We start from the raw sequence: 24,946 nt of genomic DNA, 5'->3' as shown, positions 1-24,946 counted from the left end.
ACGTAGCGCAATCCTGAGCCCTCCCCTGCACTCTGTACGTAGCGCAATCCTGAGCCCTCCCCTGCACTCTGTACGTAGCGCAATCCTGAGCCCTCCCCTGCCCTCTGTACGTAGCGCAATCCTGACCCCTGCCCTACAGATACAACCGGCCCTTTGAGGGCAACCATCCTGCCGATGCGGCCCCTGATGAATTTGAGTTTGACACTCCTGGTCTAGGGGATGCCCTAAAAAACTCTCCAAGGTGAGGGATATCTGGACAGAGTCCATGGATACTGCTGTATTATCAGTAACACTTCAATAATGTGTACTTTGCTTCTGAGTACTTGAATTGGCTTGGTTTTGGGCACTGTGGGAAAATTCTTCCCCCCCCCCCAGACATCGGTTCGTACCTTCCAGCATATTTGAGTGAGGTTACCTTAGGCATTGGTTCCAAACTTTTGAGTTTATGTGTTTTGTTTTATTGTTGCTTTTGTATTTTGTTTTCCCAAGCCTGGGTATACCCCTAGAGCTGCACGATTATGGCCAAAATGAGAATCACAATTTTTTTGCCTAGAATAAAAAGATCACGATTCTCGTGACATAAAATCTTTGACATTATCCAAAAAAAAATTGGGCTAACTTTACTGTTTTTTTTTTTTTTTTTATTCATTAAAGTAATTTTTTCCCGAAAAATTGCATTTGAAAGACCACTGCGCAAATACAGTGCGACATAAAATATTGCAACAACCACCATTTTATTCTCTAGGGTCTCTACTAAAAAAATATATATATAATGTTTGGGAGTTCTAAGTAATTTTCTAGCAAAAAAAAAAAAAAGATTTTTACTTGAAACCAACAAATGTCAGAAAAAGGTTTAAGTGGTTAAACTTTCCTCACTTGCACACAAGTCTTTTCCACTGACAAACTGTTACAATGTTTCTAGTTAAAGGATCACTAAAGATATATTTTTTTTTTTTTTAAATACCAAACATGTTACTTACCTCCACTGTGCAGCTCGTTTTGCACAGAGTGGCCCCGAACCTGGTCTTCTGGGGTCCCTCTGCGCCTGTCTCGGCTCCCCCCCCCCCCCGCAAGGGATCAACACCTTCATGCGAGCTCCCTCGCATAGTGTTGAATGCTTGTGAGCGCACTCCGCTCACTGTATCACTCGGCCCCACCCCCTGGCGTCATTGGATGTGATTGACAGCAGCGCGAGCCAATGGCTGCGCTGCTTTCAATCCATCCACAGTAACCAGTCAACGGCCAGGCTGAGCGGCGAAGAGGATGTCGGGGACGAGCATGGGACTTTCGATTGGTCAGGTAAGTAAAATGGGGGGCTGGGGGCCGGTATTGTCGGATGTTTTTTCACCTTAATGCATAGAATGCATTACGGTAAAAAAAAAAAAAAAAAAAAAAAAAAAAAAAAAAAAAAAAACTTACCTTGACAACCCCTTTAAGTTCCACTGCTAAAGAAAGTTGTGATTCTTGGCAGACTGCCCAGTTTTTTTCTTCCTTTCTTTTGAGGGCTGTGGCTTCAGAAGAGCAGAGAGAATTCTTTGCATGGAAAGAATTGTGAAACACTTTTTTCAAGATCGCAATAGGAAAAAAATCATGATAACGATTCTTGACGATTAATCGCGCAGCTCTAGTATACCCAATAGGCTTTGTTTTGTAAACCTTCCCCCTTTCTAAATTCAATAAAAAGAGGATGTTAGGCGTCTGTTTAGACACCCAATATTTCACCAACCCCCACAGGACTAAAAAAAAAAAAAAAAAAAAAAATATATGATGTAAGGGCTCATTCTCACAGGTACTCTGTTGAAGGCTAGGCTGTACGATTTCGAACAGCAGACCTGGCTGTGTTGTTTTGGCTCTAGCAGGCTGTCTAGGTGGATGCGATTGGCAGCAGTGGTAGAGAGGGAATAGCTGGTCTATACTTGTACAAAGCAGCTATGATTGGCCTGTGATCTGCGCAGTCTAATGACAGTATGGTAAGGCATTCCTGTACTCACTACTGACAGTGTAATAAATCAGCTACTGCAGACAGTGAACCAATACAGATTGATACAATATTGCAGAGACTGAAATCTGCTGTTTTACAAAATAAGATAATCAACAGATCATCTATTCTAAGGTAAACAGAGTTCCCTCTCTGCAAAGTTGTATCAATCTGTACAGCTGTTCACTGTCTGCAGTATCTGATCCATTACACTCAGTGGGGATTATAGGAATCTCTCTACACAGTGTAGAGTTCTCCCCTTATTTTAAAGCCCAACTCCAGATTTCATTTCACTAAATATTTGGTTTGGCCCAGGCTAGCCTAAACAAACTATTTCCATCACTAAAAAACGTGGCCACTATCAGCCGTGTACAACAGACAGTATACAGCGATTTGTTCCAGCAGCGATACAAGGATTTCCCATCCCGTTTCAAGAAAATCAAGTTGGGCTGAGCACTGTTTTAATGAATACAATGCTTCCTCCGATTTGCTGAGATGGAGAAGCTCTCAATCTCCACCTCATCCATTCAGAGGAAGCCTTGTATAAAAAAAAAAAAAAAAAAAAAAAAAAAAGGTAGGGATGTCCCGATACCGATACTAGTATCGGTATCGGCACCGATACCGAGCATTTGCCCAAGTACTTGTACTCGGGCAAATGCTCCCGATGCTTCCACCGATACCTGGAAGTCAGCTGTGATCGGCGCATGGGGGAGATACAAAGATTCTCCCCCAGCGGCTTTCAGCTGCTTTAGTGACATACAGCTGTGATCGGTCACCGCTGACTGTCACTGCATCTTCCTCCGTGCCCCCTCCGTTCCTCTGTGCCTCTCCGCTGTCCCCTGCATTCCTCTCTCCTTATCTGTCCCTCTCAGCTGTCCCCTCCATTCTGCTCTTCTTATCTGTCCCCTCCGTTCTCCCCCTCAGTTCCTCCATCCCCCTCCTCCTCCTTCCTTTGTGTATGGAGAGAGTCAGCTGACTCTGTCCATTCACATAACTGAAACATTGTAATCTCCTGTGATTATGATGTGTCAGTTTATGAATGGAGAGAAGCCGCTGTCTCCTCTCCATTCATTCTCAGTGCAGCTGACGCTGCAGAGAAAGGGACTGGGGAATCTCTATCCTCTGTCTCTTTCTCTGTCTCAAGGGGGAGATATCAGAGGTCTGTTAAGACCCCTGATATCTCACCAAAGCCCCCCAAAAGGGCTGATTAAAAAAAAAAAAAAAAAAAAAAAAAATAAAGAATAAAAAAAATATTATTGTAAAAAAAAAAATTGTAAAAAAAAAAAAATAACACACACATACAACGTTCACCCCCTCCCCCCCACCCCCCAAAAAAAAAAGCAAGCACTGTTAAAAAAAAAAAAAAAAAAAAACTGTCACGTGACATTAAAAAAAAAGTATCGGTAATCGGTATCGGCGAGTACTTGAAAAAAAGTATCGGTACTTGTACTCGGTCCTAAAAAAGTGGTATCGGGACAACCCTAAAAAAAGGTTTCCTGTGACCAGCCTGACTCAATTTTGTCCTGGAAGTCCCTGTGCCTCTGTCTGCACACAGCTCCATATACTGTATATAGATGATGCTCTACATACACTTTATACAGCGCTCACAACAGGCACATTCTCCAGTAATGAGAAATTTGTTTGGGACAGCTTGGTCCAAACCAACTATTTAAAGTGAAACAAAACCTGGAGTTAAAGCGGTTGTAAAGGCAGAAGGTTTTTTTCCCCAATGTATTCTATGCATTAAAGGGGTTGTAAAGGTAAAAATTTTTTCACCTTAATGCATTCTATGCATTAAGGTGAAAAAACTTTTGACAGTACCGCCGCCCCCAGCCCCCCCGTTTTACTTACCTGACGCCTCGAATCTTCGCTCCTCGTCCTCGTCAGCTTCATTGCAGCTCAGCCTGGTCGCTGATTGGCTGCAGTGGATGGATTGAAAGCAGCGCAGCCATTGGCTCGCGCTGCTGTCAATCACATCCGATGACGCGGCGCGCCGGGGGGCGGGGCCGAGTGATACAGCGAGCGGCTATAGCCGCCGGCTGTATCACGGGAGCGCGCCCGCAAGCACTCACCACCGTGCGAGGGAGCTCGCATGAAGGTGGTAAATGCTTGCGGGGAGGAGCTGAAACAGCCGCCGAGGGACCCCAGAAGAGCAGGTTCGGGGCCACTCTGTGCAGAACGAGCTGCACAGTGAAGGTAAGTATAACATGTTTGTTATTTTTAAAAAAAAAAAAAAACACCTTTACAACCACTTTAAGTTAAAAAGCCTTTTGTGCCCAGCAGCCCCCCTCAGACCTCCTAATACTTACCTGAGCCCCATCTCAATCCAGCAATGTTGCAAGAGAGGCTCGGTTTTCCAGGCCATTAGCTCCCGCTGTTGTCAAAGTCAGTGAGCCAATGAGGAGAGGGGGGTGGGGCCGAACCACGGCTCCATGTCTGAATGGACACACAGAGCATCAGCTCGGGTGCCCCCATAGCAAGCTGCTTGCTGTAGGGGCACTGGGCAGGAGCCAGGAGCACCAGCAAGGGCTCCGAGAAGAGGAGGATCTGGGCTGCTCTGTGCAAAACCATTGCACAGAGCAGGCAAGTATAATTGTTATTTTTAAACCAAAAAAAAAAAAAAAAACGAGACTTTAGTATCACTTTCAACCCTCAAATGTTCTTAAAGCGGAGTTCCACACAAAAATGGAACTTCCACTTTTCGGAACCCTCCCCCCCTCCAGTGTCACATATGGCACCTTTCAGGGGGGAGGGGGGTGCAGATACCTGTCTAAGACAGGTATTTGCACCCACTTCTGGCATAGACTCCCATGGGAGTCTATGCCTCTTCCTGTCCCTCCGCGCTGTCTCCTGGGTAACACACAGCTCCCAGGAGATAGCGGGGACCAGTTACGATGCGCAGCGCGACTCGCGCATGCGCAGTAGGGAACCGGGAAGTGAAGCCGCAATGCTTCACTTCCTGATTCCCTCACCTAGGATGGCGGCGGCAGCTGCCGAGAACCGATCGGGTTCTCGGCGTCGCCTGCCGACATCGCTGGACCCTGGGACAGGTAAGTGGCCATTTATTAAAAGTCAGCAGCTGCAGTATTTGTAGCTGCTAGCTTTTAATATATATTTTTTTTTTTTTTTTTTTTTTTTTTTTAGGCGGTTTAGGTGGACCCCCGCTTTAAAAATGAACTCCGGGCACCTATAAAGGTGCTTTCTTACTAGGAGCAATTATGGTGTTCTGTGATTTGACAGACATAATGATATCCTCATTTATTGTTCATATCTGCAGGCCTTATTCACCTGCACATCAGTTTTATCAGACCTGCGCCCTCTATCCTCCTGGCCACCGGTCTGATAACTTCCCTGCTGTAGTTCTTTACAGCGAGTGGTGACATAATTACATCACCGCTCGCTGTAGTGGGCAGACCTGGAAGCACAGCTCCCAGTCCGATCTGCCCATTACACGTCAGTCACAGCTCTTCTCCCAGCTCTCATTGTGGCTCAGCCTGTTTCCCACCCTCATCCCGGCCCCAACATGCTCCGCAGGGAAGGACAAAATGTTCCCAGGGGCATGATCACGTTGTTCGCCTTCAATATGTCAGCGTTTTAATAGAGCCTGGGCAGAGTATCCCCAAAGTGCAAACCTAGTGGGATCCTAGAGTTGGGCTATAAAGTGGAACTACCCTTCATCTGAGCACCACAAACCAAAAATACTATTTAATTCATTTTTAAAATTCAAAGCAAACTCCCCCATCCCTTTATACTTTGTTTTCACTTTGAAAAACACCTCCTATCCTTTCTGCCCATCTTGAATGAGGACAGAAGATTCATATAGCATTTACTTCCTGGAATCCACCTGCCCTTAGCTTAGGCATGCAAGTAGGTGAGTCCCTCCTCCCCTCTTGAAGGCTCCTGGGATGTGTGGCAACTTTTACCTATGCCTGGAAACCAAGAAGTAACTGAAGAAGTGTAAAACAAAAGTTTAAAATAAGTAAATATAATATACTTCCCTATTCATTTATTACTGCTAGCAGCAGAAGGATTAAAAATAGTCAATGTTGACTGAGAGACTGAAGTTCTGCTTTAGGGGCCTTTTTCACTTAGGATCGAATGTTACACTTGCAACAAATAGAAACTGACATTTTACACAAATCAAACATTACAGAAATTATTAATGACCTCTATGTGAACGCTGAGACATTTACAAAGCATTTTTTCTTCTTCTTCTTATACAGAGACCCCTTAGTAAGTGGAGACAAATGCACCCAAACTGCAGCCCATTCTTATCTATGCTGCTGTTTACACAGACTACAAGCACTACATCCGTGGCTCGCCTACACATTGCTGCATAAGGCCTGATTCACATCTATGCATTTTTAGTGCTTTTTTGCAGATTTGCACTACAGTCCATTTAACATGGTTTCCTATGGAACACGTTCTGTAGTGCAAACCTGCAAAAAGCACTAAAAATGCACAGGTGAAACCTGCTGCCTGCATCTCCCAGGAGATAATCATCTGACAAGGATGAAGTTTTTCCATGCTGATGACAATGCAATGGAAATCAGCAGATTGTGTATGACCCACAATGCACATGGACACAAGCATAACAAAAAAAGCCGTGCCTCTACTAACAAGAGAAGCAGCACAGAAAGGTGACAGCTGTATTCCTTTGGCATACCGAGATATAAAAATAAACAACAAAAGGTAAAGACAACAACAGTGAATTAGGAATGTGATTTCCTCATTAAAGGGCTGACAGGCAAGAAAGTAGAGGAGTGAGTGGGAGGTTTACAGAACCGTATTTAACAGGAATTACAAAACAGCTTTGTGGAGGATCTGCAGAATCTGATGGGACGATCTGTCTGAGGTCCCATGGTGTGTAATACATTACTACTGGGATATAGGAAGACATCAGGTACAGGCCTGCAAGGGTGAAGACACAAGTAAATACCTGAGATGACTGAAATAATAGGGAGTGCCAGGCAGATAGACTGGAAATAGGAGGACACAAGGATGGAGGGAGGTGTGCTCATACAGGTGAGGAGGGGGCAAGGGACAGATCAGAGAGTCATACATAGGACCCGCCGGGGACCAGTAAATACATCAGGGATGAGGACATAATAGCGGCAGCAGCACAAGATTGGGCACAGGGGGGCTGTGGGGGTAAAAGCAAGATACGAGGGCAAGAGGACCATCCCAGGAGCAACAGCACAAGATGGCGCACAAGGACCTACCAGTGGGGAGGCCCAGCACAACGGGGCACAGGAGGACCTACCAGTGGGGGAGGCCCAGCACAATGGGGCAGAGGAGGGAGGACCTACGGGGGGGGCAGCACAACGGGGCACAGGAGGACCTACCGGTGGGGGGAGGCAGCACAACGGGGCACAGGAGGACCTACTGTGGGGGGGGGCAGCACAACGGGGCACAGGAGGACCTACCAGTGGGGGAGGCCCAGCACAATGGGGCAGAGGAGGGAGGACCTACGGGGGAGCAGCACAACGGGGCACAGGAGGCCCTACCGGTGGGGGGGGGCAGCACAACGGGGCACAGGAGGACCTACCAGTGGGGGAGGCCCAGCACAACGGGGCACAGGAGGACCTACCAGTGGGGGAGGCCCAGCACAACGGGGCACAGGAGGACCTACCAGTGGGGGAGGCCCAGCACAACGGGGCACAGGAGGACCTACCAGTGGGGGAGGCCCAGCACAACGGGGCACAGGAGGACCTACCAGTGGGGGAGGCCCAGCACAACGGGGCACAGGAGGACCTACCAGTGGGGGAGGCCCAGCACAACGGGGCACAGGAGGGAGGACCTACTGTGGAGGGGGGGCAGCACAACGGGGCACAGGAGGACCTACTGTGGGGGGGGGGCCAGCACAACGGGGCACAGGAGGACCTACCGTGGGGGGGGCAGCACAACGGGGCACAGGAGGCCCTACCGGTGGGGGGGCAGCACAACGGGGCACAGGAGGACCTACCGGTGGGGAGGGGGGGCAGCACAACGGGGCACAGGAGGACCTACTGTGGGGGGGGGGGGCCAGCACAACGGGGCACAGGAGGACCTACCGTGGGGGGGGCAGCACAACGGGGCACAGGAGGCCCTACCGGTGGGGGGGGGGGCAGCACAACGGGGCACAGGAGGACCTACCGGTGGGGGAGGCCCAGCACAACGGGGCACAGGAGGACCTACCGGTGGGGGAGGCCCAGCACAACGGGGCACAGGAGGACCTACCAGTGGGGGAGGCCCAGCACAACGGGGCACAGGAGGACCTACCAGTGGGGGAAGCCCAGCACAACGGGGCACAGGAGGACCTACCAGTGGGGGAGGCCCAGCACAACGGGGCAGAGGAGGGAGGACCTACGGGGGGGGCAGCACAACGGGGCACAGGAGGACCTACTGTGGAGGGGGGGCAGCATAATGGAGCACAGGAGGACCTACCGGTGGGGAGGGGGGGCAGCACAACGGGGCACAGGAGGACCTACCGGTGGGGAGGGGGGGGCAGCACAACGGGGCACAGGAGGACCTACCGGTGGGGAGGGGGGGCAGCACAACGGGGCACAGGAGGACCTACTGTGGGGGGGGGGCAGCACAACGGGGCACAGGAGGACCTACCGTGGGGGGGGCAGCACAACGGGGCACAGGAGGCCCTACCGGTGGGGGGGCGGGGCAGCACAACGGGGCACAGGAGGACCTACTGGTGGGGAGGGGGGGCTCCAGCACAACGGGGCACAGGAGGGCATTCCCAGGGGAACATCCATATATATTGCATGCACAGCATTCGTAAAGAGGACCTGTCAGAGCGGAGTATACAGTATATACACAGCAGCAGTGAAGAGGACCGGTTAGGGTTGTATACATTGGGTGAACAGGACCTGTCAGGGTTGCGTGCACATACATACATACACACATACATACATAGATAGATATAGAGGGGGTTGTATACAATCAGTGAAGAGGACCTGTCAGGGTGACATACATATATATATTGGGAGGGGGAGGGGTTATATACATCGGGTGAAGAGGACCAGCAGCCAATAGTAATATCCCCCGGGACACGTGACCCTCCCACCTCATATCCTATAGAGGGAAAAGGATAACACAGAAGGGGGGGGATGGTGGTAGACAAGGGACACCTCACTCCCGCACTATGCGGGTCCAGCACTGACACTCACACTCCAGGAGAACAGGACAGCGTCACATCCTCCGGGGCATCGAAGAACTCCTCCGTGTCGCTGTCAGATGCCATGGCCGTCGGGTTGCGGGCGGTGGAGGCGTCAGTTGGCGCCGCTCCCCGGCCAGCATGTATGCTCGGAGCTCCCGCTGACAGGCCGAGTCAGCTACAGAGAGGAGGGCCCGGCACAATCACATAAACACGGCCCGGATATCGCGAGATCACCGCGAGCACTGCTAGGAAGACAGGCGGTGCTGACCTGCACAGGGGGCGGGGACAGCGGGAGGAGCGCAGTGTGCATCTGACAGCTTGAGAGGGGCGTGGCTCAAACAGAGGACGTGATAGGATGAGGGAAGAAACACGTGTCTGACAGATTCGAGAGGGCGTGGCTGATACTCCCAGGGGCGGGGAAGGAGGAGGAACATGTGTGCTATAAGGTGGAAATTTACACACACATGTGGGAGAGAGGGCGTGTCACCGAGGATAGTCTGCGGAGCTGTCACTCTACTTTAGTATATAGAGCTGAGCTATATATGTATCTTTCTCTCTCTCTCTCCATACTCGGTCATCAGTGTACCTGCAGAGCAGTTGAAATGTTGCTTAGTTCTGACCGTTCTGCTCACTACATCCGCCACTGAGGGCTGATTCACATTTCCTTCACCATAAATCAAGGTTGCGCCTGGTGCTCTACATTTTTTTTGGGGGGGGGGGGGGGGCGCAAATAAACTGAAAAATACTGAAACAAAAACATCAATTGCAGCCACTCTGCTCATCATATGCAGCCAACTGTGCCCATCTTTTGCAGCCAACTGTGTCCATCATATGCAGCCTCTGTGCTCATCAAATACAGCCAACTGTGCCCATCATATGTAGCCTCTGTGCCCATCATATGCAGCCACTGTGCCCCATCAATTGCAACCTCTGTGCCCCATCAATTGCAGCCACTGTGTTCCATCAATTGCAGCCTTTGTGGCCATAATATGCAGCCACTGTGCCCCCCCCCCCCGCTGTCTGCCCGGCACTTACCTCATCATGGTGGTGGGTCAGGCGGCGAGCTGTGGGACATATAGCGCGGCGATGGATGCTGTGTCCTTCGTGCACGTCCTCTTCCTGTTCTGCACGGCGGCTAATGGGATCGCCTCTACCTTCAGCCAATCAGGTGCCCAGTATTACATCTGAGCCTCCTGATTGGCTGAGAGGCGGTTCTGTGGCTCACAGTGCACCTTTTTGGAAGCTTATTAGAGCCTATTGCTCTAATCAGGTGCTTTAAAAACACCCCCCTCGCCGCTGTAATTCAGGCGCCCGGCCCCGAAAAAGAGCCGGACGCCTGAATGGGGGTGGCTGCAGTGATCGTGGATAGCATGAACCTATCCATAGTACACAGGGGGGGTGGCTGGAGAGAGGGGGCGGCACCCGAGCGCCCATAATGGACACACCGCCACTGCTTACAGGCAGGAAGGGTCTGTTCTGGCCGACGATTTGGCCTTGTGCAAAAAAATAAACAGTGCTCTGAGCTTAAACCACTTCCAGCCCTGGCCTATTCTGGTACTCCTCTCCTACGTTATTAAACCCGCAGGGCTTTACAACTTGAAGGTAGACCATACAACTACAATAAACTATAATACACAAGGAATCAGAGAGCCCTGCTCGTAAAAATCATTTTTTTTGCTAGAAAATTTCTCAGAACCCCGAAACATTATAAATATTTTTTTAGCAGAGACCATAGGGAATAAAATAGCGGTCATTGCAATTTTTTATGTCTAACAGTATTTGCGCAGCAATTTTTCAAACTTGATTTTTTTGGAAACAAAACACTTTCACGAATTAAAAAAAAAAAAAAAAATTCTAAAGTTAGCCCAATTTCTTTGTATAATGTGAAATGTGATGTTACACCAAGTAAATAGATAGCATAGGTGTGCCCACAGGGTGTGCCAGGTGTGCCTGGGCACACCCTAATCGCCTTGTGTGGTGCATATTCCCCCTGTTTAGACCACTGATATTTCATCCCCAAAAAAAATGTTACAAAAGAAAATTATTTTTTGGCAAAGAAAATAAACAAAATGACACTGTCCACTGCCCTACTGACACCATCAGTACATATACACATGCATATGTATTTGAGCTTTGGGGTGCACACCCTAATGCAAGAGGCTGCGCACACCTATGATAGATAGCTAACCCTTTCACGTCTCAGCCTATTTCTGACATTTGTTGCTTACAAGTTAAAATCTTTATTGTTTTCTAGAAAATTATTTAGAACCCCCAAACATTATATATATTTTTTTGTGTCAGGAAGTAGCAGTATCGTCTCCTAAAAGTCTACGAACAGCTGACAGGGACGTGCAGTCAGGGGATGCAGGTGAGGCAGGGCCTCACCTGCCATGAACATTAAAAAAATAAAAATAAAATTGAGCCTCGAGGGTCGTAGCTTGGCAACCTGGGGTCACAGAGAATTTGGGGGGTATGTAGCCTAAGTCCTACCCACCACTGGTAAAAATTGGGGCTCTATAACCTATGGTTCCAGAGATATGGGGCTCCTTGTGCAGCCTGTCAGAAGCTACATACAGAGTGGCCACTTTACAAGCTGACACACTCTGTTTGCAGCAGACTGAAAGGTTGAGCTCACAGTCCCTCACCTCACTTCTTGTCAGCGGCACTGAGCTCAATGAACAGCTTGGAGTCTTGGACCAATGGTAAAGTACCAGGCATAATGCCACCGCTGCTGGTCAGCGACGTGTCCTGCATGTCGGTTCTGGGCCGCGGCTGGCGGGTGACGTCACGTCCGGTAATGCGGCTTCCTGTGGGGGTGTGGCGGCAAGTGGTTCCAGTTGCCTGGAACGCAGAGGCTAGGGGGCGGGTCTGTCGACCATCGCTTCTGGTTCCGGCCCTCGTTCATGATGCCAGGACTGGGTGATTCAAAACCAGATGGGTTTTTTTCAGTACAACGCTGCGCTCTCTGCTAGGATGGAGGAGAGAACGACAGCTACGGCAGAAGCAGGAGCCCCAGGAAACGGTCAGGCCCAGGTAAGAGGGGTACAGTGGTACCTTAATTCCAAGCAGTATGGAAAAAAAAACCCAGGGTAGATGCCGCATTCTCGCAGGTTTCCCATCGCACAGACTTAGCATTCGAGGACATGGGGGTGCTGAAGGATGCAATGGATAAAAGAGCGGACCCCCTCTTGAAAAAAGCGTGGGATTCCACATCGGCCAGCCTCAAACCCGCTATGGCTTCCACGGTTATCGCAAGGAACCTAGAATGTTGGGTAGAGAAGCTGAAAAGCCATGTAGAGGGGGGTATGTCACGGAAAGAACTTCTGGAGTCCTTTCCATTGATACTGAAGGCAGTAAAAAATATATGGCTGATGCATCAGCTGAATCAGTAAAGATGTCAGTAAGGTCGTCAGAGCTGGTGAACTCAGCCAGACGTGCTGTCTGGCTAAAAACTTGCTCCAGTGACACAGCTTCCAAGATAAAATTATGCGGCCTACCTTTTTCAGGCGATCTTCTTTTGGTCCAGACCTTGAAACAGTCTTGGACAGGACAGCTGACAAGAAAAAGGCTTTCCCTTCCAAAAAGAAACAACTGATCAAAAATAATTTTCGTGCTGTTCAACAGCCCTACAAGAATAGGGATCAAGACCACAAGAACCGCTGGGTCTCCCAAAGGGGTAAGGGAAGAGGAGGAGTTCTCTTCAGATCTCCCCCAGACCAGCCCCCTAAAAACAAATGACAATCTTACCCCAGTAGGGGGAAGACTGTCTGCCTTTCACCTACAGTGGAACAAAACAACTACAAGCCTGTTTGTGAAAAACGTCATCTCCCAGAGATACAGTCTGGAGTTTTCAGAGACCGCTCCGAGCAGATTTTACCTGGAATGCTCATGCCTGACAAGGCTGAAACCTGACGTTTTGCCAAGGATACCAATCCACAAGATCCACCTGACAACTGAAGTACGCCACCTTCATGGCATTGTCTGCTTGGATCCAGATTTGTATAAAACAGCCCAGAATTTCTGTATGTTACCTTGGGAAACAAGACGCCAAAAACATCCAAGCCCCTTGATATCAAGGGTGTCTAGGTCTTTTCCTCAGAACGATCCACTGTTTGGAGGTGCCTTTCCATGGGGATTCCTTAAAACAAGAAGAGTAGACTTCCTTGCTCTAAAGCCAGACCCCTGAGGCTCAGTAATAGGAAAATCACCTGATCAAGGATTGAGTGAACTTGTCCCTTTAAAAACATAGGCCTGAATATGGAAAACTTGCATCTGAACTCAGCCTCTTAAAGCTTCAAGTTGCATACCAGATGATGCCACCATGGGCTTTTGGATATCAAACTGTTTTCCACCACAACTAAGGCAGAAACCCCTTGACCCAGAAAACCTTCAGAGCATATGCAGAGGCCACAAGCGGAGAAAAGGCGATTCTTAACAATTAAAAGGAGAAAAATCTGTACTTTAGCCTTCTTTCGCTATTAATGACACGTGTTCAACTTCAGCCGCCTCTCTAATGCTGTTGACCTGGACTGTATCAAAGAGAACCTGTCCCAGGAAGGCCATGCAGGCTACTTCTTCCAACTGAGGAAATGCTGTAGCAAGTTTCTTACCTAGAGCTTCCTCTGGTTTTTTACCTGGCTCCTCTGTTTCTTTTCCACTCATGGTAAACCTACTGTACCTACCTTAGAGGAAAATGGCCAGCAGGGGCAAAGCCTCAGGCTGAACAAAAAGTCAGTTGGCCTGCTCTCTGCTGAGGGAGGCTTTATGCAGTTGGTAGCAACAGTATTGGAATGCAGCTTGAGTTATTCGCAATAACTTGGATGTGGCTATCAACTTCCTTATTTTAGTCCGGTGTACGTCATCACGTACGAATCCGTCGGACTTTGGTGTGATCATGTGTAGGCAAGTCCGTTCCTTAGAAATTCCGTCGGAAGTCCGTCAAAAGTCCGTCGAAAGTCGGCTGGAAAGTTTGTCGGACCAGTCCGGTTGAAAAGTCCGCCCGTTTGTACGCGGCATAAGGCTTAGTTAACACCCATGTGTTTTTTTTGGGGCTTTTTGCATGGTCACATCTATGCTTTTTTCAGCCACTGCATTTTTAGAAACGGCCGGGAGCTTTTTTAAAATGGTGTGTTTTTGGTTCAATAGACTTCAATGGACATGCTGCAGAAAATGTAGTGTGCTTTTGACATGTTTTTCATTTTTTAATCTGCCCAACAGCAAATCGTTTAAAAAAATAAATAAAAAAACGCAAAACGCAACAAAAAATATGTTAAAAACACACGTGCAAAAAAACACTGCAGAAATGGATCAAAAGCAAAGTGCATAGGTGTGAGCCAGGCCGAAGGCTCCTTCCACACTGGCGGCCAGGGGGCAGTAAAAACAGCACCTACATGGTGCCTTTCGGATGAGTACACATTGCCATTCAGCAATACAAAAAGTAAAAAAAAAAAAAACAGGCACTAGGCACCAGGAAATGGCAGCATCCCTTGAACACCTGGAAACCTGCTTTCATTGTCCTCTGAAAAGCAATCCACCATGAGTCACTTTTTCAGGGGTGGCAAACACTAGCATCAGTGTGAAATAGCCTCTAGTAATTTACACGCATCTGTATCTTCAAACAATAATTTTATATGTTGCAGATTACTAGTCTGTAAAAGTGGTGACTGCATTTTTAAGGTTTTTCCCTTGGTAATCCTGGAAATAATTCTTCCTGTCCCTGGATGCCTACACTCACTCCACTGTATCTATGAAGAGAGCCGTGGCGGTTGAGTAGACTGCTCTCTGGCTATACTGTACATCAATAGAATTTTGTTTGAAAATGTTCACTTGTGTTCATTTGATTATCTAATGGTAAGTGGGGTCAAGTCGACTTTTGTTTTCCATCATAGTGATAAGAAAATTGGAAGGAGCAGGATGGAAAATGTTTCTCAAATGACTGAAATTCTAATTGTGAAAATCGTACATATTGTAATGAAACCTGTTTTACAAGTATGGGATTTTTCAATTAGCAGGTCTAGATACAATTTTAAGGGTTTTCAAACAAAATTAGTTGACTCAGTGATGGCAGGAAAGAATGCTCTGATCATTTATTTTTATATCAATGTTTAAAAGAAAATCTAATCATGTATGGCCAGCTTTAGGAGTAAAAATAGGTTTTCTTCTATTTATCTGCATTACATGGGGGAGAGGAAATAGTATTTTACAGATGACAGCTTGGAAGGCAGATAAGAAATGTTTATACCAGTGGCGGCTGGTGGCAATTTCTTTGGGGGGGGGGGGCGGCAAACAGTGCACATGCCACCCCCCATGATTGGGTCCGTTGTTCGGTACACTTACCTCATCCATGGCGGGCAATCACGGGTGGCTTCCCCGGCTCTCCTACGTGGGCATCACAAGCAGCTTCTTCTTCCCCTGCTCGGTGGCTTTTGTCTCCTCCCTCCTCCTCAGCGGCCAATCAGAACGCTTCTCCTTTTGGCCAATTGGGAAACGTGTCTCAGACCTGCGCTTTCTGATCGGCTGAGAGGCAATTCAGTGTGAGAATAGCGAATGAATATTCATTTGTTATTCTCACACTGAATCGCCTCTCCGCCAATCAAAAAGCGCGGGTCTGAGATATTTTTCCCGAATGGCCGAAAGGCCAATTCTATTCTAACACACCTGGGTGGGCTCTGAGCCCAATACTCTGTGCCCAGAGTCCACCCTATTTTGAAGCCTATTAGAGCCTCTGGTGGCATGGATAGGGGAGGCGGCGCCCTTGCAACCTTAATGGACGGGCCGCCCCGGTTTATACTTTTAGTTATAAAAGTCCTTGTCCTTTCTAACAAGAAGTGACAAGTGCAATGAATGTTCTTAGCCTGAAAAGGGAAAACTAATGTAACCACCACATTCAAGACCTGGAAAGCTGTAATTAATTACATTTGTTCTTGGGTTTATAAATCCTTAAAGCGTTTGTTACCCCAACATTTCGTATTCCTGATATGAGGCTTTTGTACCATGTACGTTTATGAAAAAAGTCTCCTGTTCTCTTTGTATTCTTCCTTTGTGTGAAATCCCTGATGTTCCTGCCAGTCCCTCTGCTTCCCTGGCAGGAACTGACCACACTAAGCAGGAGAACACATGTGGTCAGTTCTCTAGCTGTGCTGGGAACTCAGCCTGCTCTTCTCCTCCTGTAGAGCCATTCACTGGGAAGCTCAGTGTCCTGATGCTTCTCCTCCCACCAGCTTCTATGCAGTTGAGAACAGGAGGTATGTGATTACTTATAAAAAAAGGAAAAAAGGTATTTATAATGTTTTTTTTTTTTTTTTTATATCTATACAAAAATATTTTGCCTTTCATTTCTATTTTGAACTGAATGGGTTGTTTTACAAGGCAATCGTTTACAATCACTTTAAATTACACCCCCCCATTTGACTACAGTAACTACAATCTGATGTTTATGGTCCCCAGCATTTGCACTAAATCTATACGCTTTGCACTACTTGATTTAATAAATATGTAAAAAAAAAAAAAAAAAAAACTAATAGAGGAATTCTATTTTTAATGATAAACCAAATTGGTGTTGGATAAAAAATAAATGCGCTCAGCAAATTCAACAAGCGCATCAGCTTTGTTGGTTTTGTCTGTTTTCTTGCTGACATAATTATATAATACCATTTGCTGAAAGGTGAGATTTTTCCTCCAAAGCTCAGCACTAGCTTAAAGTAGAGATTTCATATTTTAAACAGATTCATTTTTTTTGTCATTGGTGATCTCAGTTTTATCACACAATTTTTTTTATTGGTCTGTTGTGTGAAAAGCATTTGGCTTATGTGAAGTAGCTTACACAGTTTTCCATTATATCTGAAAGGCCCTGGGGATTTTATTGCAGATATAGTTGGGGATTCTTAAAGTGGAACTTTAGTCAGCAAATTAAGTCCTGCTAGATCATTTCAGGCTGGTCCCTTTTGCAGGTATAGCTATGTAAAAAATGAAAGCAGAGTTCCACCTAAAAGTGGAAGCTCCGCTTATCAGCCTCCTCCCTCCCCCCCCCTCCGGTGCCACATTTGGCACCTTTCGGGGGGGAGGGGGGAACGGGTACCTGTTTTTGTCAGGTACCCTTCCCTACTTCCGAGAGATCACGCCACCAAGCGATCACTCAGAAGTTAGCCCCCCCTCCTCCTTCCCCCACCGCCGAGCCATTCAGAAAGCGCAGCGCGCTTTGCGCATGCTCAGTAAGGGAGAGGCTGTGCAGCCGAAAGGCTTCACTGCCGGGTTCCCTTAGTACGAATGGCAGCGGCAGCACCCGAGAACCCATGGAAACATCGGCTGGGGCGCGGGCATCTCTGGATTCGAGGACAGGTAAGTGTCCTAATATTAAAGTCAGCAGCTACACATACTTCAATTTTTTTGCTAGGGGGATGGAACTCCGCTTTAAAAATAACTGCATATACTGTATGAAATCCAGTAATACACTGCCTCACCTTTCTCTCTATGTTTAGGCACTGCCGAGTTTGTAGAGGTAAATCTGCTGACAGCCTTAAAGCAGAATTAAACCATTCTAACCTATACAAACAAGGAAGCTGCTTCTGTTTGATCTGCAACTGCCAGGGTGCTGCACATGTGCTCAGTTATGACACCAGCCATTTGATAGTTTGGTTGAGGACACAAGCAAATGTGACAGTTAGCAATCCCGGCATCGCAGGAACGTAACTGTTTTTTGAAACTATTAAATCAATGGGATTAGACCTGCTTTATGATTTACTGCTGTTCAGGGGCTCTGGGCTTCAGCAAAATGACAGCCTCCTGCAAGAAGAAACAGGAGCAATGCTGGAGGCAAGTTGCAACACACATTAATTTTGGTAGCATAATTATTAATGTGAAATGTATGTTACTTGCTAAAGAACATATTTTTTATGAAGTTGTTATGGGTAAAGTTCTGCTTTAGCTACTTTAAGACCAGGCCTTTTTCTGAACCTCTCACATACAGTGAGTACACTCTCACATTTTTGTAAATATTTTATTATATCTTTTCGTGTGACAAAGAGAAAAACACATGTGGGAGAGACGCATGCGCTGCACACCCCAAAACAATAATGGTAAAAAATGGACAGTTTCCCCGGTGGGGCTTTAGACAGCAATATCTTGAAATCCAGAATAATAAAAAAATGTGTAACCAGTAAGTGCTTTTATTGAACCATGAACAATAGTAATGTTATAATTCAATTGGCATTACAACATAGAGCGCTGGCCAAGTAGTACAATACATATTCCACAATATAAAGTCGACACATCTTTACACAAAATTATATACAGTCATACATTTCCGGGCTGTTGACGGTATAAATCTCCGACGCGTTTCGACCTGTGTACGGTCATCATCAGGGGGATAGTTGGTTCTATAAAATACATTGAATATCTTCAAAATTTAAGAACATGTCATCATAAATCTCATTGTAAGGTTAAAAATGGTAGTATATTTACCGCTGAAAAGTAGAGGGAATAATCCTTTGGCCAGTAAAAACCGTAAATGGATCCGGGGGGCCCCCATATTCGCCCCTGTCTCCCCAGAGCGCATGAGTCCAGCCCAAGGGGCTTGCAAGGAGCCACATAGACGCCCTCCAGGGGAAGGAGAAGTCAGCACCTGCGACAAATACCCAATAAGTCAAAATGATTCTCAGCACATTGGCAAGAGTATGAAGTGTATGGGCTAACTGCAATCCTAGTGATCAATATATATTGATCTGGTGTCCTAAGGTTTCATGATTGTAATTAATTATATAGAAGGTGGCAAAACCATAAAAGAAATGGTTGTATAGTTATAGGGTTGTTTGAGTGGTGTGGTGTGTAAACACAGGTGAGTGGGAAGTGATATGTGGTACTAGGAATATGGTTAAAAATGGTAGTATATTTACCGCTGAAAAGTAGAGGGAATAATCCTTTGGCCAGTAAAAACCGTAAATGGATCCGGGAGGGCCCCCATATTCGCCCCTGTCTCCCCAGAGCGCATGAGTCCAGCCCAAGGGGCTTGCAAGGAGCCACATAGACGCCCTCCAGGTTTTTACTGGCCAAAGGATTATTCCCTCTACTTTTCAGCGGTAAATATACTACCATTTTTAACCTTACAATGAGATTTATGATGACATGTTCTTAAATTTTGAAGATATTCAATGTATTTTATAGAACCAACTATCCCCCTGATGATGACCGTACACAGGTCGAAACGCGTCGGGGATTTATACCGTCAACAGCCCGGAAATGTATGACTGTATATAATTTTGTGTAAAGATGTGTCGACTTTATATTGTGGAATATGTATTGTACTACTTGACCAGCGCTCTATGTTGTAATGCCAATTGAATTATAACATTACTATTGTTCATGGTTCAATAAAAGCACTTACTGGTTACACATTTTTTTATTATTCTGGATTTCAAGATATTGCTGTCTAAAGCCCCACCGGGGAAACTGTCCATTTTTTACCATTATTGTTTTGGGGTGTGCAGCGCATGCGTCTCTCCCACATGTGTTTTTCTCTTTATTACCGAATTTTGGGTGGTTAAACACCCCTCTCCCCTATGACACATGAGAGACATGGCAGGAGCTTTGTGTTGCTCATATGGCCCTTCTAACCCTCACATGTCTAAAACCTCTTTTGATACGATACACATTTTGGGGGTGACACTTTGTTTGCCTCTTGCGGAGGAAACGCATCCCCAAAATGGGGGAGTAGATCGTAACTGTATCTTTCCCCACCTCATGCATCAGGATAGATCTATTTTAGACTCCTGTACTGCAGTAGATCAGATGTTTAACTAACACCTGTTCTGTAAATATACATGTTAGGATCCAGGGTCAGTGAGCTACCACTCAGCTCCTGCATAAATTCAATGATTACCTCATCATCTACAATTTAGTGCCTACTGCATTTACATATGCACTTTAGATTATGGCCGTCATGGATCATGGTGGACCTCTGCCGCCCCTGTCGGCTTCATGGGGGTGAGTCCTGGTCTAATTGAAGGCTTCCCGGCAGGGTGAGAATGTGGGGGTGATCCAGGATCTGAGCTCTCCCCCCCATGCTCTGATTGACGGACGTTTGTATCCATCGTCCGCCGACGTGAGCTTCACTCTGCCGGCGGCATCCCTTGATCACCTCTGGATGAGCCGCGGCGAGGTGCGCATGTGCGAGTTACTTTGGCGTGTGCACGGCGCCGCGACATCTCGCGGTTTGCGGCGGAGTTGACGGCAGCTGCCGGGTTTTTTTTTTTTTTTTTTTTTTCCCGCCTACAGGGATGCCGGGGGAGCCACATGTGGGCTGCTCACTCTGGGGGGGAGGAGATCAGCACCTGTGCCTACTCAATTAATTGCCTACTTTAGGCATATATCCATGATCGGCTGCCTGTGAGTCTTACTATGACTCCACGCAGACCGTAATGGATGGCACTGCACAAATCCTTTTTTGGCTCCAGCTTTTTACCTTTTTTGCTTCATTGCAATTTGGTTCATACAAGTCAAACTTTACCATACTACATCAGCCACACTGTGGCACAAGGTAAATTATTATACTATACATATATTCCTACTCCTCTAATATCACAACACTACACTCATACTCCTATTCCTATAATCAGCTTAGATCTTTCACACATGTTTTTGATTGTTTCATTTGGTTTTATTCATTCACACACTTTTCTTTTTGACTTGTTTTTCACTTTTATCCCACTATGTGTTGGCTGACACTACACACTATTTCATTCACCTGGACATGGCACTGTAGTCAGCATTGTGCTGCCCATCCATCCAATTTTACTTTATCACTCAAAGGGTTTTTCATATTCCTAGTACCACATATCACTTCCCACTCACCTGTGTTTACACACCACACCACTCAAACAACCCTATAACTATACAACCATTTCTTTTATGGTTTTGCCACCTTCTATATAATTAATTACAATCATGAAACCTTAGGACACCAGATCAATATATATTGATCACTAGGATTGCAGTTAGCCCATACACTTCATACTCTTGCCAATGTGCTGAGAATCATTTTGACTTATTGGGTATTTGTCGCAGGTGCTGACTTCTCCTTCCCCTGGAGGGCGTCTATGTGGCTCCTTGCAAGCCCCTTGGGCTGGACTCATGCGCTCTGGGGAGACAGGGGCGAATATGGGGGCCCCCCGGATCCATTTACGGTTTTTACTGGCCAAAGGATTATTCCCTCTACTTTTCAGCGGTAAATATACTACCATTTTTAACCTTACAATGAGATTTATGATGACATGTTCTTAAATTTTGAAGATATTCAATGTATTTTATAGAACCAACTATCCCCCTGATGATGACCGTACACAGGTCGAAACGCGTCGGAATTTATACCGTCAACAGCCCGGAAATGTATGACTGTATATAATTTTGTGTAAAGATGTGTCGACTTTATATTGTGGAATATGTATTGTACTACTTGGCCAGCGCTCTATGTTGTAATGCCAATTGAATTATAACATTACTATTGTTCATGGTTCAATAAAAGCACTTACTGGTTACACATTTTTTTATTATTCTGGATTTCAAGATATTGCTGTCTAAAGCCCCACCGGGGAAACTGTCCATTTTTTACCATCTTTTCGTGTGACAACACTGAAGAAATGATATTTTGCTACAATGTAAAGTAGTGAGTGTACAGCTTCTATAACAGTGTAAATTTGCTGTCCCCTCAAAATAAATCAACACACAGCCATTAATGTCTAAACTGCTGGCAACAAAAGTGAGTACACCCCTAAGTGAAATTGGCCAAATTGTGCCCAATTAGCCCTTTTCCCTACCCGGTGTCATGTGACTCGTTAGTGTTACAAGGTCTCAGATGTGAATGGGGAGCAGGTGTGTTAAATTTGGTGTTATCGCTCTCACTCTCTCATACTGGTCACTGGAAGTTCAACATGGCCCCTTATGGCAAAGAACTCTCTGAGGATCTGAAAAAAAGAATTGTTGCTCTACATAAAGATGGCCTAGGCTATAAGAAGATTGCCAAGACCCTAAAACTAAGATGCAACACAGTGGCCAAGACCATACAGCCGTTTAACATGATAGGTTCCACTCAGAACAAGCCTCGTCATGGTTGAGTAAAGACGCTCAGCGCACATGCTCAGCATCATATTCAGAGGTTGTCTTTGGGGAATAGACATATGAGTGCTGAAAGCATTGCTGCAGAGGTTGAAGGGGTGGGGGGTCAGCCTGTCAGTGCTCAGACCATACGCTGCACACTGCATCAAATTGGTCTGCATGGCTGTCATCCCAGAAGGAAGCCTGTTAGGCCCCTTTCACATGGGCACCGTCAGTTTAGCCACGTTAAAAACGTATCAGTTCTTATCCGTTGCTTCATCCGTCTTCCGTTCCGTTAATATCCGTTTTCATCCGTTAATGTACACGTTTACATCCGTTTTTTCATCCGTTTTTGTATCCGTTTTCATCCATTTACAGCAGTTTCTTTGCATTTAAGGAAATTACCTAGAAAGCCTTGCTCCACCCATCCTACATTGCCATGCGTGAACAATTTGCCGATTACTTTCTATCTCCATCAGGAGAAGTTTCATGGCAGTACCTATATATATATATATATATATATATATATATATATATATATATATATATATATATATATATATATATGACACAAAAGCACATGATATGTTCAAAACAGTTTTAGTTATTATTCTGCATAACCCTTTTAAAATAAAGGTTTTTTCACTTTGTTTTTTTATTTGTCAAAGTATGAACTTTGAATTATTTCTTCAAAACGGATCTTAACTGATCGGACGTTGACGGACATTGTCAGTTAACGTCAGTTAATATCCGTTTTGGCGGATCTGGACGTAGCTTTGTACGTTAAAAAAAACGGATAAAAATGTAAGCGGAGGTTAACTGATGGTAACGGATGGTCATCCGTTTGCCCATAGGAATGCATTGTCGTCCGTCGACGGATGGAAGAAAAACGGATAGACGGTCCATCCGTGTGAAAGCGGCCTTATACAAGCTGTACACTCACTACTTTACATTGTAGCAAAGTGTCATTTCTTCACTGTTGTCACATGAAAAGATATAATAAAATATCTACAAAAATGTGAGGGGTGTACTAACTTTTGTGAGATACTGTACATGAAAAATCTGTATCTTTTGCTAGAAAATTACTTAGAACCCCCAAACATTATATATTTCTGAAAAGCAGAGGCCCTAGAAAATAAAATTGTAGGTGTTGCAATTTTTTATGTCACACTGTATTTGTTTAGTGTTTTTTCAAATGCAGTTGTTTGGGAAAAAATTCACTTTAATGAATTTTAATGCACAGAAACACGATATAATACCCTCTTGTTTGGTAAAATATACAAGATGATGTTACGCTGAGTAAATAGATACCAAACATGTCACACTTTAAAACTGCACATGCCTGTGGAATAGCGACACATTACATAAATATTATTATTCAAAGGTAATGTTTTAAAAGCCTTTACATGTTACCACTTTAGATTTACATAGGAGGTCTGGTGCGAGAATCATTGCTCTCAATCTGACGTTTGCAGTGATACTTCACATGGTGCGAGCTCTGTTTACGTACCGACATACGTCTGACTCCTGCGTTCGCAATTGTGCACTTTACCTTTAAATTTTTTTTTTTAGTACTTTTATTGTTATCACAAGGAATGTAAACATCCCTTGCAATAGCAATAGGCGGTGACAGGTCCTCTTTACTTAGACATCTGAGGTCTATGAGATGTCTCCTCTGCCCTTTAAAGCTTCAGATCATACCAAGATCGATATGATTCAATGCTTTTTTCATGTAATGGTTTGTTTACAACCAATGAAACTAGAAGTGACTAAATACTCAAAGCTTCAAGTTTCTTAGACCATAGAGATGATTGGGGCCATTCTGGTCCCCGATCAGTTCTATGGTCAGCGGGTGGAACCTCCAGCTGCACTCCCAGGCAGCGCTGTATGCTGGCCTAGGCCGACAAGGCCCAGGCCTAGGGCAGCACTTTTCAGGGGGGCAGCACGGAAAGAGTCCCCACTGGCTTGCGCTACACTGTTATTGTAGTGCCAGTCTAATGAGGAGGAATGGGCTGAGAGGCAAATTAGTCTAGCTCCCCCATAAAGCAGCCACACTGCTTCCGGTATGTGGGCGGCCAGCATTCCGCAACTGTTTTGACTGTCCTATCATCATGGACCACAAACCTTCCTCACTGTGCTGTTCTCTGCTGCACCATTGGCACGTTTATATCTTCTTAGTCCTCTCCATAGAATTATCAGAAATTTGTGCTTAAAGTTGAACTATAGGCAACACTTTTTTTTTTTCATTTGGATAGAGTAAGGGAGGGTTATAGCCTATGTCCCATTGCAGAGATTTCCCTTCACTTACTGCCCCATAGCCAAACACAAAGAGAGAGGAAATCTATGCAAATTAAGGCAATCCATTTGCCCCCCCGGCTCTCAGAACTAGTGTCCCCACTCGAAGATATTAGAGCAGGTCTTAAAAAGCAAGGGGTGTGGCCTTAACAGGAAGGGGTGGGTCATATTTTAATTAGGGGGTACATGAGTTTAGCCAGGCCTAGGGCAGCACAAAACCTAAATACACTACTGCTCCCGGGTGCCCTTGTGGGATGGGAGAGCCCGGGAAGGTGGCGGGGGGCTAAAATCATTTACATTTGTGCCTTGACTCTGTGTATGGAAATGTCAGGTTTTATGAGTTGTGCTTTTAGTAAAGAGTTTGTTCACTGCACAGATATGTAGAAAGTGTGGTGTGGCCCTTAAAGCGCATGGTCAAAATTTAAAATCATTATATTCAT

At 45.9% G+C, this 24,946-nt stretch overlaps 1 protein-coding gene across 1 annotated transcript in view; it reads right to left on the bottom strand.

Moving 5' to 3' along the window:
• The window catches only part of WDR44 (WD repeat domain 44), a 136,478-nt gene extending 127,076 nt beyond the window's left edge, over nucleotides 1-9,402 (bottom strand). The window contains exon 1 of the mRNA XM_073599151.1: nucleotides 9,139-9,402. Within this exon, the coding sequence (XP_073455252.1) occupies nucleotides 9,139-9,212 (74 nt within the window). The 5' untranslated portion in view covers nucleotides 9,213-9,402. The remainder of the gene's footprint in view (nucleotides 1-9,138) is intronic.
• Nucleotides 9,403-24,946: the final 15,544 nt, after the last annotated feature.

Source organism: Aquarana catesbeiana, linkage group LG09 (genome assembly GCF_042186555.1).
Source record: "Aquarana catesbeiana isolate 2022-GZ linkage group LG09, ASM4218655v1, whole genome shotgun sequence".
NCBI lineage: Eukaryota > Metazoa > Chordata > Amphibia > Anura > Ranidae > Aquarana > Aquarana catesbeiana.
The sequence above is the reverse complement of the archived record's forward strand: the minus strand, read 5'-3'. Positions and strand labels throughout refer to the sequence as shown.